Source organism: Erpetoichthys calabaricus, chromosome 3, assembly GCF_900747795.2.
Source record: "Erpetoichthys calabaricus chromosome 3, fErpCal1.3, whole genome shotgun sequence".
In the NCBI taxonomy this organism is placed as follows: domain Eukaryota; kingdom Metazoa; phylum Chordata; class Cladistia; order Polypteriformes; family Polypteridae; genus Erpetoichthys; species Erpetoichthys calabaricus.
Window position 1 is genome coordinate 214,573,638 of NC_041396.2, and position 15,342 is coordinate 214,588,979.

Sequence of the window (15,342 nt, forward strand, 5' to 3'; positions counted from 1 at the left end):
GGTACTTATTAATAATACTTTATCAGTTACATTGTTTTCTACTCTTTAGCCCCTAATACCCTTAAGGGTTTTTTTGGCATTACTGCACCTAAATTACGTGCCCAAAAATAAGCATCTATTATTTTGCTTATGTAATAAAGGGGCCGAAAATAGATGAGGAGGTAGCAATTGTAACAGTCCAAATGTTAAAAAGAAAGTGTTTATTCAACCTTTGTTTTGCACCAGTATCAACTAAATAAAACAAACAAAAAAATAAGCAGTTTTGGAAATTTATCTTCAAAAAGCTGGATTTTATAGCACATGAACAAGACATTTTATGATGCACATCCCTGGAATCAATTTTCTTTTGTGCCATAGTCTGTCAGCTAGTACCAAGTTTAGATTTCATATCCCATATGTACTGTTTGACACAAGGTGTCCCCTTTTTGAAAATATGTTGTGTCCCATTTTTTGAATCATTTAGTATATTGCACCTAAGCAATCTCAAAACAAGTATTGAAATTGCAGTTATATTTGTATTAAAACAATATATTGTACATAATACACACACCAGGAGCCTTCATCAGAGGATAATGCTTAGACATACAAGAATCAAAGGCAATAAACAGCAAAATTAGGTGTGGGGGGGGGGGGGGGGGGGGGTTAATTGGTCGTAACGTTTTCTTTATTATGAATATGTTCTACTTAAGTTTGCATATGCTGGGTTTATGTCCAAATGTCTGTTAATGGCGTTGTATGTATGTAGGTATGTATGTATGTATGTATGTATATGTATATATATGTGTATGTATGTATGTGTATATATGTATGCATGTATGTGTGTGTATAATATATATATATATATATATATATATATATATATATATATATATATATATATATACTAGCAAAATACCCGCGCTTCGCAGCGGAGAAGTAGTATGTTAAAGAGGTTATGTAAACATATATATACATATATATACATATCTACATATACACATATCTTTGGTTTCCTCCCACAGTCCAAAGACATGCAGGTTAGGTGCATTGGCGATTCTAAATTGTCTCTGGTGTGTGTGGGTGTGTGCGCCTTGCGGTGGGCTGGCACCTTGCCTGGGGTTTGTTTCCTGCCTTGTGCCCTGAGTTGGCAGGGGTTGGCTCATGTATTTAGGATATAGCGGGTTGGATAATGGATGGATGGACATTTGTATGCATAGCCCCATTTGCCCGTTTTCGTTTTTTTTCATTCTTCAGTAATATTTAAGCAAACCCGGAGCTTGTCAGTTCAAATCGTGGTACTGACACCACTGTGTGACCCTGAGGAAGTCACCTCACCTGCCTGTGCTGCAAAAAACCAAAGTAATGTAACAAATTGTACCTCAGATGTTGCAAGTTGCTGGAATAAAGGCATAAGTCAAATAGATAAATATGTATTATACACATAGGAACTATTCATTTATTTTCAGTTAAGTCATCTGCAGCAAACCTTTATAAATGAGGGTTTCTCGTTTTTAGAGGTTTTCTCTTGGAGAGCTTTTTTCATTTCATTGAAAATTAAAGCAGCAGCTGCCAAAATATGTAGCTTTCTTATTAATTTTTCAACATTGTGTAAAATAACTTTATAAAGTAACATAAGTTTAAATACTCGTTATCCTTTTACACTAAAATATTACTAAAGAGATACAAAAAAAGTAAAATGCATATGTTGTTTTTCTTTAAGGAGATTAAATATTACTGAAGAAAAAAAAAAACTTAAACAACCAAATGGGGCTATGCATACGAACTTAAAAGGTTTAAATAAAACAGAAATATATACCTTTTATTTTTACTTCCTTAACTTGTGGAGGGTGTATCTTGTAGCAAAGCCCTAAGTTTTTTTCATGAAAGCCCGTTTCAGTCAATAAGTCTTAAAAAGAGGTGTAAAGATATTGACAATAAGCTATGCAAACCCACCAAGACATGCAATCGTTTAAATCAAGGTGCGAGTCGAAAAACACCATCCGATACTATTAGTTAACGATTAACACATTTCTATATGTATTGTAAGCATACAATACAACTGATAATATGTTGCGCTTATTTATCTGGTGTACCGACATTTTTGCGCGTTTAACGGCTGAAATCTAACGTGGTTTGTGCCCTTCAGAATGAAAACAGTTAGCATTTACCTTTTTAATAAAAAGCGAGCTTTTAAGCCTGAGAAATCACTCCGTAAATGCACACGTTTAATTCTTGATCACTTCAAACAACTGAACTATCCAGAACATTTCAGGCATACATCCAGCATTCAAACTATGTATAAAAAGCACAACTGTTAAAGGAATTCAGCATTTCTTAATTGAAAATGTTCCTTTAATCCTCAACATGTCTCAATGAGTCGTTCTGGTGGTTTTACTTGACATTTTGATATTCTGGTTAATTGTGTTTGCAGTTGAGATGTTCTTTCCTGATTTATACTTGTTTTCTCGTTAATATTTGTTTCGCTGGTGTTAGTGTTCTGATTAGAGGTTATTGGTCCTTTGATGTCTTGACGGTTTCTTCTTAGAACAGCTCCTATTACGCAATTCCGTCACATACTGGTCTATTGTTTCTCTGGAAACATGTAAAAAAACTTGTGCGGCTCAAACGTCACATTGCGCTTTGGGCTGCAATACGTTTCGAATTTTTCAACTATTTTGTTCAATTTCATATTGTCTCCATCTTCTTCAAACTGAAAATTGTTATACACCTCTAGTGCCTCTTCACCAATTACATGTAGAAGCATAGACGCTTTAATTTTTTCACTTTTCCTATCTGCTTCAATCGCAGCAAGATACAACTCGAATCTCTGTTTAAATCTTTTCCAATTTTCAGCTACATTTCCCTTTAACTGGAGATTTGGTGGGGGCTGTAATCCTAACATATTTGTTTTTCTCTTTTGCTAGAACGTCTTAGCGCTTTCTGATCACGTTTTCGGGTTACTAACAGACACGCAACTCGTTCAAAAGCTGAACCTCTTCTTCACATTCCTCTTCCAATCCGCCACTTCTGACACCATGTAGTGATCTTGTTAGGTTCGTAGTTTAATCAATACACACGATTGAAAGATATAATAACTTTTTAATAGACAGACTTTAGAGATATTTACTGTACAAGTTACTAATCGTTCTTTAGTTCACGCCCATTCTCCTACTTGCATCGGCATTCACAGGCATTACTAATCATTCTGTAAGTATCCCTTAATAGACCTTACTAATCAACTATCATTACAAAATCCAACGTGGTTTGTGCCCTTCAGAATGAAAACAGTTAGCATTTACCTTTTTAATAAAAGGCGAGCTTTTAAGCCTGAGAAATCACCCCGTAAATGCACACGTTTAATTGAACATGTTTTAATATGTATGCTTACACAGTATTAAAAGACACTCAAAAATTAACGTCATTTACCTTCGTTCCCGCGTTTGACTCGTGCTGTAAATCTCTTCCTTGTTTTTAGTTCAAGTGATTACGTAGGAGGTGTGATGACGCGATACGTGACTCCGCCTCCTCCATTAGAGTATATGGACAAAAAACAGGTTCCAGTTATGACCATTACACGTAGAATTTCGAAATGAAACCTGCCTAACTTTTGTAAGTAAGCTGTAAGGAATGAGCCTGCCAAATTTCAGCCTTCCACCTACACGGGAAGTTGGAGAATTAGTGATGAGTGAGTGAGTGAGTGAGTCAGTCAGTCAGTCAGTCAGTCAGTGAGGGCTTTGCCTTTTATTAATTAGTATAGATATATATATATATATATACAGTTAAGTCCATAAATATTTGGACAGAGACAACTTTTTTCTAATTTTGGTTCTGTACATTACCACAATGAATTTTAAATGAAACAACTCAGATGCAGTTGTCATTATCAATTAAGCAGGTAAAAGGCCTGGAGTTGATTTGAGGTGTGGTGCTTGCACGTGGAAGATTTTGCTGTGAACAGACAACATGCGGTCAAAGGAGCTCTCCATGCAGGTGAAAGAAGCCATCCTTAAGCTGCAAAAACAGAAAAAACCAATCCGAGAAATTGCTACAATATTACGAGTGGCAAAATCTACAGTTTGGTACATCCTGAGAAAGAAAGCAAGCACTGGTGAACTTAGCAACGCAAAAAACCTGGACGTCCATGGAAGACAACAGTGGTGGATGATCGCAGAATCATTTCCATGGTGAAGAGAAACCCCTTCACAACAGCCAACCAAGTGAACAACACTCTCCAGGGGGTAGGCATATCGATGTCCAAGTCTACCATAAAGAGAATACTGCATGAAAGTAAATACAGAGGGTGCACTGCAAGGTGCAAGCCACTCATAAGCCTCAAGAATAGAAAGGCTAGATTGGACTTTTCTAAAGAACATCTAAAAAAGCCAGCACAGTTCTGGAAAAAGAAAGAAACCTTAACAATTTGTACAATAGATTGTGTTTTTTGTGTTACAAGTCACACCTCTCTCCCTGCCTTCTGTTGCAGAAACCCCTCAAAAGTTTGGTTTTATTTTGTATTTATTTTTTGTTGTTGCTGTTTCTTGAATTTTACATCTGGAATAAAATAAGTACAGGTACATACATAACATTTTTAAAACAGCTCCTGTCAGTTTTGGGTAATGGGATTGAGGCAGTGCCTTTCTTTCTTTCTTTCTTTCTTTCTTTCTTTCTTTCTTTCTTTCTTTCTTTCTTTCTTTCTTTCTTTCTTTCTTTCTTTCTTTCTTTCTTTCTTTCTTTCTAACCGTCTCGGGCTTCTCTATATATGCAGAGAGGACATGGCAGCTGCAGCGCATTAGCCGCAGGAACAATCACGGATGTGGGCAGTGCACTTAGGTGAGCAACGCCCACACCGCAGATCGCCCTGTGGCTCGCTAAGCCGCGAGCGCAGTGATTATTCATTTAACAATGAACTGGCCTTTGCTGAAATAGCTGTGGACCCATAACACCACAAGGGCCCCAGTGCTGGTCACAAACATGTACATCTAAACCTTTCACACAGGGCTATTACAGAATGTGTACTTTTTTGGCATGTATATTGAAAACTGGCATACTCAAAGTAATGAAATAAAACTGTGACATTTGATTGATTGGAGAAAGATGTGGGGTTTCCACAAAAAACTCTGAAATACAAGAACATTTCATTGCAGAGCAGTTCCCTGTTAAAGTTTGCACAGTGTGATTCAGTGACTTCTGATCATAGGAGGACTGTGGACCCACATGGAACTTCAGATAGTTATCTCTAATGGCTTTAAATGGCCCTAACAATATAATAGTTGTGTATTCAGTGCTTGATGTGAAAAGAAGAATGCTTGCAGATTATGATGTTTAGGAAGGTCTGGTTTTGTTTATTGGGTTGTGCCCAGTACTGTCAGGATATGCTTCATGTCTATGAAATCCTTATGTTTAGCAAGGTCAAGTATGTTGATGGCTGGTTTTGGATTATTGAATTGTATAAATGCTACTGTTACAAATGTATTTGACTGATACAATAAATGCAGCATTGTAAAACTACATGAAAAATGACACAATTTTTACAAGCCATAAAAAGTATACTCGTTCTGGAAAATTTTATGTTTTGCAGAGTCAAGCTAAGGTGCTTGCTGAACAAAAGTCGTTTCCGTTTGCAACTGACAAGGAAAGTACAAATGAAGAATTGGGTATGCCATTATTATTGCTTGGTACTAAGGACATGTTTACTTTAATTGAATACTTCTGAACTGGTTTGTTTGCAGGTCAAATTAAAAGTTTAATATTTTGCCCATTCAGCTCCCGTGACCCTTCACTGATATAAGTGGGTGAAGTAATGGATGGAGGGCTTTTATAAGTTTAGATTTAGTGAAATGTATAGTTATGTAAGCTGTAGAATCTCTTGTGTCCTTCATGCTTCATGGTCCAAGAATGGCCTACATTTTAAGACTGGTACCAGGAAATTAGGATGTTATATGCTCCTTGTCTGCCTGTGTCTTTTTTTTGTTTTTAATTTTTTTTCCATTTTGTATTGTTTGCATTAGGACTTCATGTATGTCATAGAATTTGAGCTTGTAGAGTAAAATGTGGTCAGGTATATAATGTTAATGCCTTCAGAAACTAATTATGTTTATCAGCAATCTTTTGGACAGTAAACAAACATTAAACAATGAAAAAGAGAGGGTAAAAACTATTTCATTTTTTTAATTTACAGATATACAAGGCATTTAAATTCTGTTAATCTTTTTTAACAATTTAGAAGCTTATCTGATATATTTTATTTATACTACTTAATTGTGAAAAAGGTCTAAAATGCAATACCTAATTTTATGTTTTTTATTTTCATTATTAGCTGTTGGATATGTGTTGATTGGAAAGGGGGAATATGATGAAGCAGTGAAACATTTTACATCAATTTTACAGGTATACTTCCTATTTTATTTCAACAGTGTTTAGGACCAGAGTGGGAGTGTGGATTAGTGGTTAGTGCGTATTTCTTTCAGGTCCATTTTGAATCTGTGCCCTAGGCACTTCTTATAGGTGATATATATATTTTTTTTTAATGTTATTTTTGGTTAAGGTTTTATTTTTTTGCATATGAAAACGAGCGTCCTACATAAATTTTGATGATTTTTCAAGTGAATACCTGTTTATATAAATAAAGTTTTAATGTAACTGGATGCAGTATTAATATGATTTATTAAGAGAAGACTGAGACAACAATTTTAAAAAAGTCTTTAGCATCCTAAAGCCACGGGATGCCTGGCTCTGTCTTATTATTGGGTAACAAACACCCCCACTTGCACATTTTTGAATGAAGCATATGGCTCTGAATTAATGCCACTCTCGTTTACTACAGAAAATATTCTCTCTGTTCATATTCCCATGTAACCTCAGGTTTTCCTTCTTTCGTATTTGCCCATTCTCTCTCTCTCTCTCTCTCTCTCTCTCTGTTCTGTAGTAAAGGGTAATTGGTTTAGCTTGCTTTAGTTGTGCAATGTAGACATGGCGTAGTGCAATTCACTTGTTGCCCTTTGATGTAGATACCATGCTCTTTGTCATTGTTTTTCAGTCTTCAGTATTTGCTAGGTGACTGTGAGACTACTGTTCCCTTCTTTTTTTGTTTCTCTTTAATTAACAAATACTGCATATCAAAGGAGGGAATTTTGGTGTTTTTCCATTTCTTTTTTGTTGTTAAAACCAAATACAGACAAAAACATGAAAACTTTATCTAGTGAACATGTTTAAGAAAAATGTAATTATTCAATAAAGTCAAAAAAAGCTTTGTTCGTTCCTTCTGTAATGCTGCCTGTGTTTGCTAAGATATTACCAAAATACTCCTAATTCATAGAATGTGATGAGGAAAGGATTATGAGAGGGTCTGGAATGCCTGAACACTGTTAGCCACCTGGCGACTCTTTCACTTAGTGTCATGTTGCCAATGTAAGACTACACCACTCCTGACCCTAGAAGTGATTCCAGGATGGGGGTATAAATCTACTCCTTAGCTAGAACAACATAAAAAGTGGAATCCAGAACTAAAACTTGTTGGGCAGGAGGAAGAGAGGCCAGGGTCTCGTGAGAGGAGATTTAAGAAACTGCTTTTGACATTCTGTAGTGAAAAAGTAGGCCATCCACCTCATTAATAGGTAGTTAAGGATTGTACCTGTGAGGCTTAATCAGAACATAATTGTTGTTCAGACATTATAACCATGTCTCTTTGAACAAACATTTGTATATCCTTCCTAAAAATTACTTTAATTTGCATTAGTAGCAGTTTTTTCAGAGTTGCCGGAGAGTCATTCATTTACTACATCAAATATGGGTCATTGCAGTTAAAACAAATAAGTTTATGTGGATAGTTTAGAAGCTGGTTTTCACACTTGGCAATTGATTTACTATAGCTCACATTGTCTGAGGAAAACTTAACCATCTTATTAGAAGTTCAGTTGGGTTTGAGCATTTCACTGTGCCCTTTGATCCTGTGTTGCTGTTTAGATTCTATACGTTTAGATCCTGTGTATGTGATGCCTTAATTCTGAAATAAACTATAAGGGTGTACTCACACTGGCAATTCGTTTTGTGTCCAAGCATGTTTGTCTGCATGTCTAGTTCTTTTAATTCATCTGATCACTCCATGCCGGGCCAACCGTACCGTGCCCTGACCCACTTGGAAGAGGTGTGTCCGAGCACAGTTTCAGTAACATTCGTAAACAGTGTAATCACTAAAAGTACCTGAGCACAGAAAACGGACAAGAAGTCAATGATTTGACAAGTCAGATGTGCAATTTTCATTTCATTCAATATCATCTTTTGGGTTAAGAAACAAGTTTTTATTCTAACCTTACATGTGAATGTGAATTGTAATTGGCAAGAAAAGCTACAAATTCCTTCTTTAACTTCATTTGCCACATTAAAAATCTTCTTGTACGTGCAGCATAATTAACAGCAAAACCCTGCGCTACACACTCAATAAATCTGTAACAGGGTAGAGCATTATCCTGCCCTACACAACTCCAAAACAAGCACAAAATAAATAAAATAATTTTTATATGCTTGCTGTCACTCAGTGTTTTGGATCTTGTTTTGGCTTTACACAAAGTTGCATGGTCATAACGAAAGTGTGTCTGGGCCCAGAATGTTACTGCGGTGTGAGTGCAGGCCGGGGGGGGGGGGGGGGGGGGGGGGGGGGACAATCGCGTTTGGGCACGGTGCGGAACAAACGTGCCTAGTGTGAGTACATCCTAAATGATCGCCCTGGCAAAACAAAATTTTGCCAAGATAAGTATAATTTTTACTGTGGAGTCATAGGTTACACAAACATTATCACATAACATTTTATCAACTCTTTAGTCAGTATACAAGTTACAAGTAAAGGCTTCTTGCTAATTTGATGTGTTGCTGGAATGTTTATTTATTTTGGAAAAAATAAAAAAAATACATGTTTGTGATCAAAAACCTACAGCTGTAGATCATTTTACACATTTAAAATATATTGTTAGCTATAGTTTTTTTCTTGCACAGGTGAGGTTATTATTAGTTGTTGATTGCATGATTATTTGTCTGTGCTGATTATCAAATGACAAACATTATCTTGGCTGGTTTACTTTAAATGTTTTAAATGTACAGTGAAAAATTATTAATTATACAATTAAGAAAAATCTTTTATGGCTTCTGAACTGTGAAATGTTTTATGCAGTTACCTGTTTGCTTACTGCAAAACAACTTCTGTATTGTTTCACATATCACTTGACAATTGGATCTACTGCCTAATGATCATAGGGTTCCATATTTGCATAAAGCCTAACCTACTCAGTATATGTGGAACTTATCAGTCTTTCCTAGTTCAGACATTCTTGCTCAATTTAGAATGTAAGCTTATGTACTACATGTTATTGTGAAATTAGGTTTAATATTATTCACTGCAGTAGTTAAGTGATTCTCTTTTTTTTCTTTTTTTTTTTTCCTCTGAGTAGGTAGATCCAGATTTAGTAAGTGCCATCTATGGAAGAGGAATTGCATATGGAAAGAAAGGTCTGCAGGTTAGTACAAAAATCCAGCTTTATTGCTGTTAAAAGAAATAGTTTGTATGTTGTACAATAGTGGATTTTGGGTTTTGAAGACACTGTCTAGCATTATTTTTTTCTGGAAACAAAGTTTTATTTAGTAAAACGTTTAATTGTTACCATCAGCTACTTTATCCGTCTTTGCTTTAACCTAAGGAGTGCATCTCAAGATTTCATTGCTTATTACTCCTGGTGAACATAAAAACACTCCTCTATAAAAATCAGTGCAGCTTCACTGGTACTGATCTCCTTTTATTCCTAATATAGTCAACTTCACCACATGTCTCCTTGGGTTTATTTAGATCCTTCACAGCTCTACAAGAAATCATGTGGCTCTCCCTAATCATGCACAACTCTGGTTCCCACCCTAACCTCCAGCTAATTGTTAACACGTCTTTAAGCTAGTAAACAGGAGCAGATAACCATCAATGATTCACTTTGTTTTAATAATATATTGTATGTATTCATAACAAGATGACTAGGGTTGATTGTTGAAATTCGCCAAAGCATTTTTTGCATCGAATATGATGTGTTCACTGGTGACCTCATTGTTTGAATATTTTCTTGCAAATTTGGGTGTGGCCGGCTTAGACAAACATTTTTTTCCTAGCACCCTCTGATGCTTGTGAGGACAGTGTGATATTACAGAGCTGTATTATACATGTGCAGGACTTTCGTGCCTGCCTAGTCCTACTGTAATGTCAAGCATATATGATTAGTACTATAGCCAGTTTTCCATCCTGCATGCATTAAAAAAAATAAATAAAAATAAAACACACAACTTGCTGTATCTTCATTTAAGGTGTACATTAGCTTACGATAATGAGAGCAGCTGCCACTGGATACATGATAGTAATCCCTGTATTATGGCTAGCCACCACAAAGCACTACATAGATGTTTGAGGTATGGTTGTGCAGTGGACAACTCAGGTCAAATTTTTGGCCACAATAATTGGTCCAGCATACATGGCAGATGCTTCCCTAACCTGCAGGGACAGTTAAAATACCATTGTACCCTTATAATCCACTCAAAACTGGTTCAGCTTCTACCTCCCGTTTAATTTTAATGAATTTTGTGAAGTTTCTTGAACTTCCTGAACATTTTTGTGATTTTGCTGAACTCCTAATGAAGTTCGCTCATCACTAATGACAACTACAGAAGATGGATGTATGCATACATAACAACAAAAAGAAAATAGAGTAAGAAAAAAGAATTGATCAAATCCAACTGGGTCTTTCTTTTTTCTTTTTATTCTATGATGAGAACATAATCTTTCGAATTCTGTTTACTCTTTTCTGTTGTTGTCCAGTGAATCAGTTTGTTTACTTATTACCTATTATTTGACTGGTGCCTTTATTCAAGGTAACTTACAACATTTCAGATACAGTTGTTCTATAGTGGAGCTGATGTTTTGTCCTTATGTTAAAGATCAACAATTTGGTCCATTGTGTGTTCTTATCCTCAATAGACTTTGCAAGCAAGAACAAAATGCATCAATTACAGTCAATTTGGTTGTGGTTCCCTGAGTTTACAATATTTCAATAAGCCCTATATAAGACTACCTAAGAAACTGATTAAAATGTTACATGTGTGTGTGTGTTTGTTGTATGTGTTTGTCATATGCTGTTAATAATTCACTCATATTCTGTACAGAAAAAATAGTGACACCCTTGATAAAGGTGAATAAAAAATAATAAGCTATCTTAATTCTACAAGTGAGAAAGCTGTATGTTTTTATTTCAATAAAGTTATTATAAAACACTAATTTAAGATGAGTTTATTTTTACACACACATTAAATTAATGGATTGCCTATTTTTTCTTTGATAAAATCACACAAAATGAAACCTGCAGGACAACTGTCTCCATTTAAAGATGGTTTATTCCCAAAGAATATTTGTTCAACCTCTTGTTTCACTATGGTCTAAAAAAAGAAGTCCTAAAATAGAACACTTTTGTCCTTTATGTCTATAGTGAAATACAAAATCCTGAATATCAAAGCATTGCTTTCTTTGCATGTCAGGTAATAGATACAATATCGTTTATTAAAGGATATATACACCAGGACTATTAAGGAAAAGAGCACAAGTGTATATTTTTCTTCAAATACAATAATATTAAAATAAGTAATCAAATGCCTCTCTTGACATTTCAGAATTGTCAGAAGTTGCTTCAATAACCTTCAATACTCAATCCTGCCAGTCATGGCTTCTCGCTTCTATCTACACACAGATAGAACAGTGATAACTGTGATCAGGACAGCTCATACAATTTTTTGTTTTCTGTTACTCTTCCGGGCCTCCATAAGTTGATGAATTTGCAGACATCTGCATGTTAGTCAGTGCAGCAACTAGCATGCCTGTTGATGTTTGAGGTGACCTATTAGATCTTATCTGTCTGATATATTTTTTTTTTTTAACTGATCATGCTCAGGTTAGATATCAGTACACAGTCTCATCAAATTTGGATTGCTTGAAAAATGCAAGACTATATATAATATGCAAACTGGACATGGACAGAAATTAGAACCAAGTTTACTTAAGCAGTGAAGTAGCATCGGTATCAACTGTGTTACTATTTAAAAATGATTTATTTTAAAATAATTCTACAAAAACAAAAGCCTGTAGCTCTGCCACTTTTGGTAATGATAATGTTTATTTTACTTTTTTGCTCCTCTTTTTTTTATGTTAGAGGTAACCTAGACTTACTCCTTTTTTAATGTCCAGTAATGCTTATTGTCTAAACTGTACTATGCACTGAATGAAGTATTACACAGTTTTCATTTCTGTTTTAAACAAATGGCACAATATTTCTTAACAGGATATCAAAAATGCTGACCTTGCTTTGTTCGAGCTTAGCAGAGTAATTACTCTTGAACCTAATTATCCTGAAGTCTTTGAGCAAAGAGCTGAGGTGAGACTATACACATTTATTTTTTAATATACAGAAACAAAGGAATGTGTGACTGAGTTTGAATACTTGGAAGTTTTACAAAACAGTCTGAATAACAGTGGCAGTATATTGTGGACCTTGGCAAGAATATTAACAGTCTTGTTCATCTGTTATTTTCTAGATTCTTTCACCATTAGGTCGAGTTAGCGAAGCTTTGAATGATCTCACTAAAGCAATTCAACTACAGCCTTCAGCACGACTTTATAGGCATAGAGGCACACTTTACTTTATATCAGAGGTGAGCCGTTTATGATGATGTATCCCTACTGCTGTATAACTGCTGTTGTTTTTTTCTTCATTGATTTTTATTCTGTGTGATTCTATTTAATAATCATTTAATGATTTGTTTTTAATCTATATGATTCTCGTTTTAGTAATCATTTAACATTGGATTCACTTTTAAATTCTGGAGAACAGCATTGGTTATTTGTTTCGTTTCCAATTGCTCTTTTAAGCTCTTTTGTCTGTTATTAGATCCAAATTGAAATCATTTTAATTCTCTCTCCTAGGACTATGCAGCTGCTCAGGAAGACTTTCAGCAGTCACTTGAATTAAAGAAAAATCAGCCAATTGCAGTTCTATACAAAGGCTTGACTTTTTTCCACAGGGGAATGCTTAAGGTAATTTGCTTTATAATTTCAAAGCCTAAGAAGTGGAGAAATGTGTTTTAAATAAAGGTCAACTTGACAAACCAGAACAACAACCTTCATCAGTATAGTCACCTTTATGCATTCTAGATAGCCTCAGTGCAAGTGAATGTACAGTAAGTGTGAATGGACTCTAAAATATGGATTCAATTACCATTAAGTGCCCATATTTATCAAGCGACTTGGAGTAGGAAAACGGTTCAAACTTTGCTCAAAGATGTCAGAATGATGAAAATTTGGCACTAACTGTTAGTAGTAAGGGTAATAGCACTTTATCACTTTTCCTAATTTAGGAAACTATTCCTATTCTTGAAGTTGTTGCGAAGTGGCAACAATTATATGCAGCTTAGCGCAACATCCTACCTTATTATGTACAGTACTTCTTCTCCCTTTCTTTATTTTAATAGTAATATTATCAAACATGAACTTGCTGGGAGTGGGTTTAGGACAATTCAGACTTTTAATGCAATTTCTATGAGTAATTTTAAGATGCTTGATAAATTCTGGTGCAGATTTCGTTCCATCCATACTCCCATTGCTATTAAACATCTTATCTCTCTCTGACTGACTGACTGTTTCTCTCCCTCCCCCTCCCCCCTTTACTCTACAATAAGGCACACACAAAATAAATTTTATTAAAAAAATGTTGCTATTTTTATTCTAAAAGATTCCTTGTTTTGTAATTGGTATATACTTTTTGTGCACTTAACTTTCTAATAAATATATGAGGTTATGCTTGAAGGTTTTGTGCACCTTCTATCTCAGTAACAGTGTAGTACAGCATAAGGACTATTGACTACAATTTCCCATTGGGATTAATAAAGTATCTATCTATCTATCTATCTATCTATCTATCTATCTATCTATCTATCTACATTAAAATGAAGGTTTTATCTAACTCAAAGAATGCAGTTTAGCATTTCATGCATTTTTTGTTTCATTTCTGGTTTGAAATGTTACATCTTATTTCCTATAGGAATACTTTTAAATATTTTAAATGGTAAAGTAAATATAAAAATCTTAAATTCATAAGTGAAAAAAATGTTCCAAAGATGTGAAAATTTACTGTTGTTTAGATAGAGTCCCCTGCAAACGTGTTCAGACCCTTGAACAATTTATACTGAATAACATTTGCTGTACTGTTCTCCGCAATATTTTTATTTTAAAGCACTAAAAGTCAAAGTTGGTGTTTTGTTTGGTTATACTGTTTTAAATTTAGAAAGAACATCTTAAGAAAGAAAAAGGTCTTGGCTACTGCTGTAATAAATAAGATTAAAGCATATATATAATGCAGCAGTTGTTTTTGTTGACATGTTTTCCTTTGTCACAGGAAGCTATACAAACATTCAAGGAAGCATTAAAAATGAAAAATGATTTTATTGATGCTTACAAAAGTCTTGGTCAGGCCTACAGGTAAGCTAAGAGAAGTATTAAAGAGAGGTGTAAACATATTCTATTACAGTATTTCTTTTGACCTATGTGCCTTATGGTTGGCAGGTAGTGGATACTTTTGCTTCTATTGTATTGTGTTCTTTACCTTATATCTGTTCAGAGCGTCATTCTGAAAACTATAGGCTCAATCAACTATTTTTTCTTCAGTGGTTTGTTTCTTTTGTTCTCTGCAATTTGCAACTTAGACAGAATCTGGAAATTGTGTGTCACCTCTGTAGAGTTAGTTACTCATATTCTGTTGAGTAAAGCTCTATCTTAGTGCATGCATGGTTCTGTCTTACCTTCTGGAGAAATTCCAGTATAGTGCTTCATTTCCTTAGTGCAAAAATTATTTTTATACTTAATGTCTGTATTACTCATTGTGTGTTAATACAAGCTTATTTTAATGAATTCCTTGATGTTAGCTTTTTTTTTTTCCTCTTGCATTGTTGGCTGTTACTAAACCATACAACTATGGAACAGTTTATGGTGCTGCAGATGGAAGGACCTTTTTTCTATCTTGGTTTTTGTAACACAAAACATCCCAAGGCACACCAGTGTTTACTAACCACAAACACATTATATCTCCTGCGTGTGCTCAACTGTCTGAAGGAACAGGACTACCGTAGAGGCCGGTAAAAGTGCAGCTCTGAGGTCAGCGTTCATCGACACGGCACACAGCGAGCACTTTGCTAGCATCTCTCAGCTGCTTCATCACTTTTCCCGCCCCTCTCTGCCTCAGAGGCAACTCATATGACCATTTTCCACCATCCTTTTGATGATCAGTGGCGACCATACTCACA

General features: G+C 35.1%; 1 protein-coding gene across 2 annotated transcripts in view; it reads left to right on the plus strand.

The window, feature by feature from the left end:
- Positions 1-15,342, plus strand: part of ttc13 (tetratricopeptide repeat domain 13) — a 74,317-nt gene that overhangs the window by 12,592 nt on the left and 46,383 nt on the right. For both annotated transcript variants that reach the window (XM_051925564.1, XM_051925565.1), the window contains exons 3-9: positions 5,558-5,633; positions 6,296-6,366; positions 9,420-9,485; positions 12,330-12,422; positions 12,583-12,699; positions 12,971-13,081; positions 14,439-14,521. In XM_051925564.1, the coding sequence (XP_051781524.1) occupies positions 5,558-5,633; positions 6,296-6,366; positions 9,420-9,485; positions 12,330-12,422; positions 12,583-12,699; positions 12,971-13,081; positions 14,439-14,521 (617 nt within the window). The remainder of the gene's footprint in view (positions 1-5,557; positions 5,634-6,295; positions 6,367-9,419; positions 9,486-12,329; positions 12,423-12,582; positions 12,700-12,970; positions 13,082-14,438; positions 14,522-15,342) is intronic.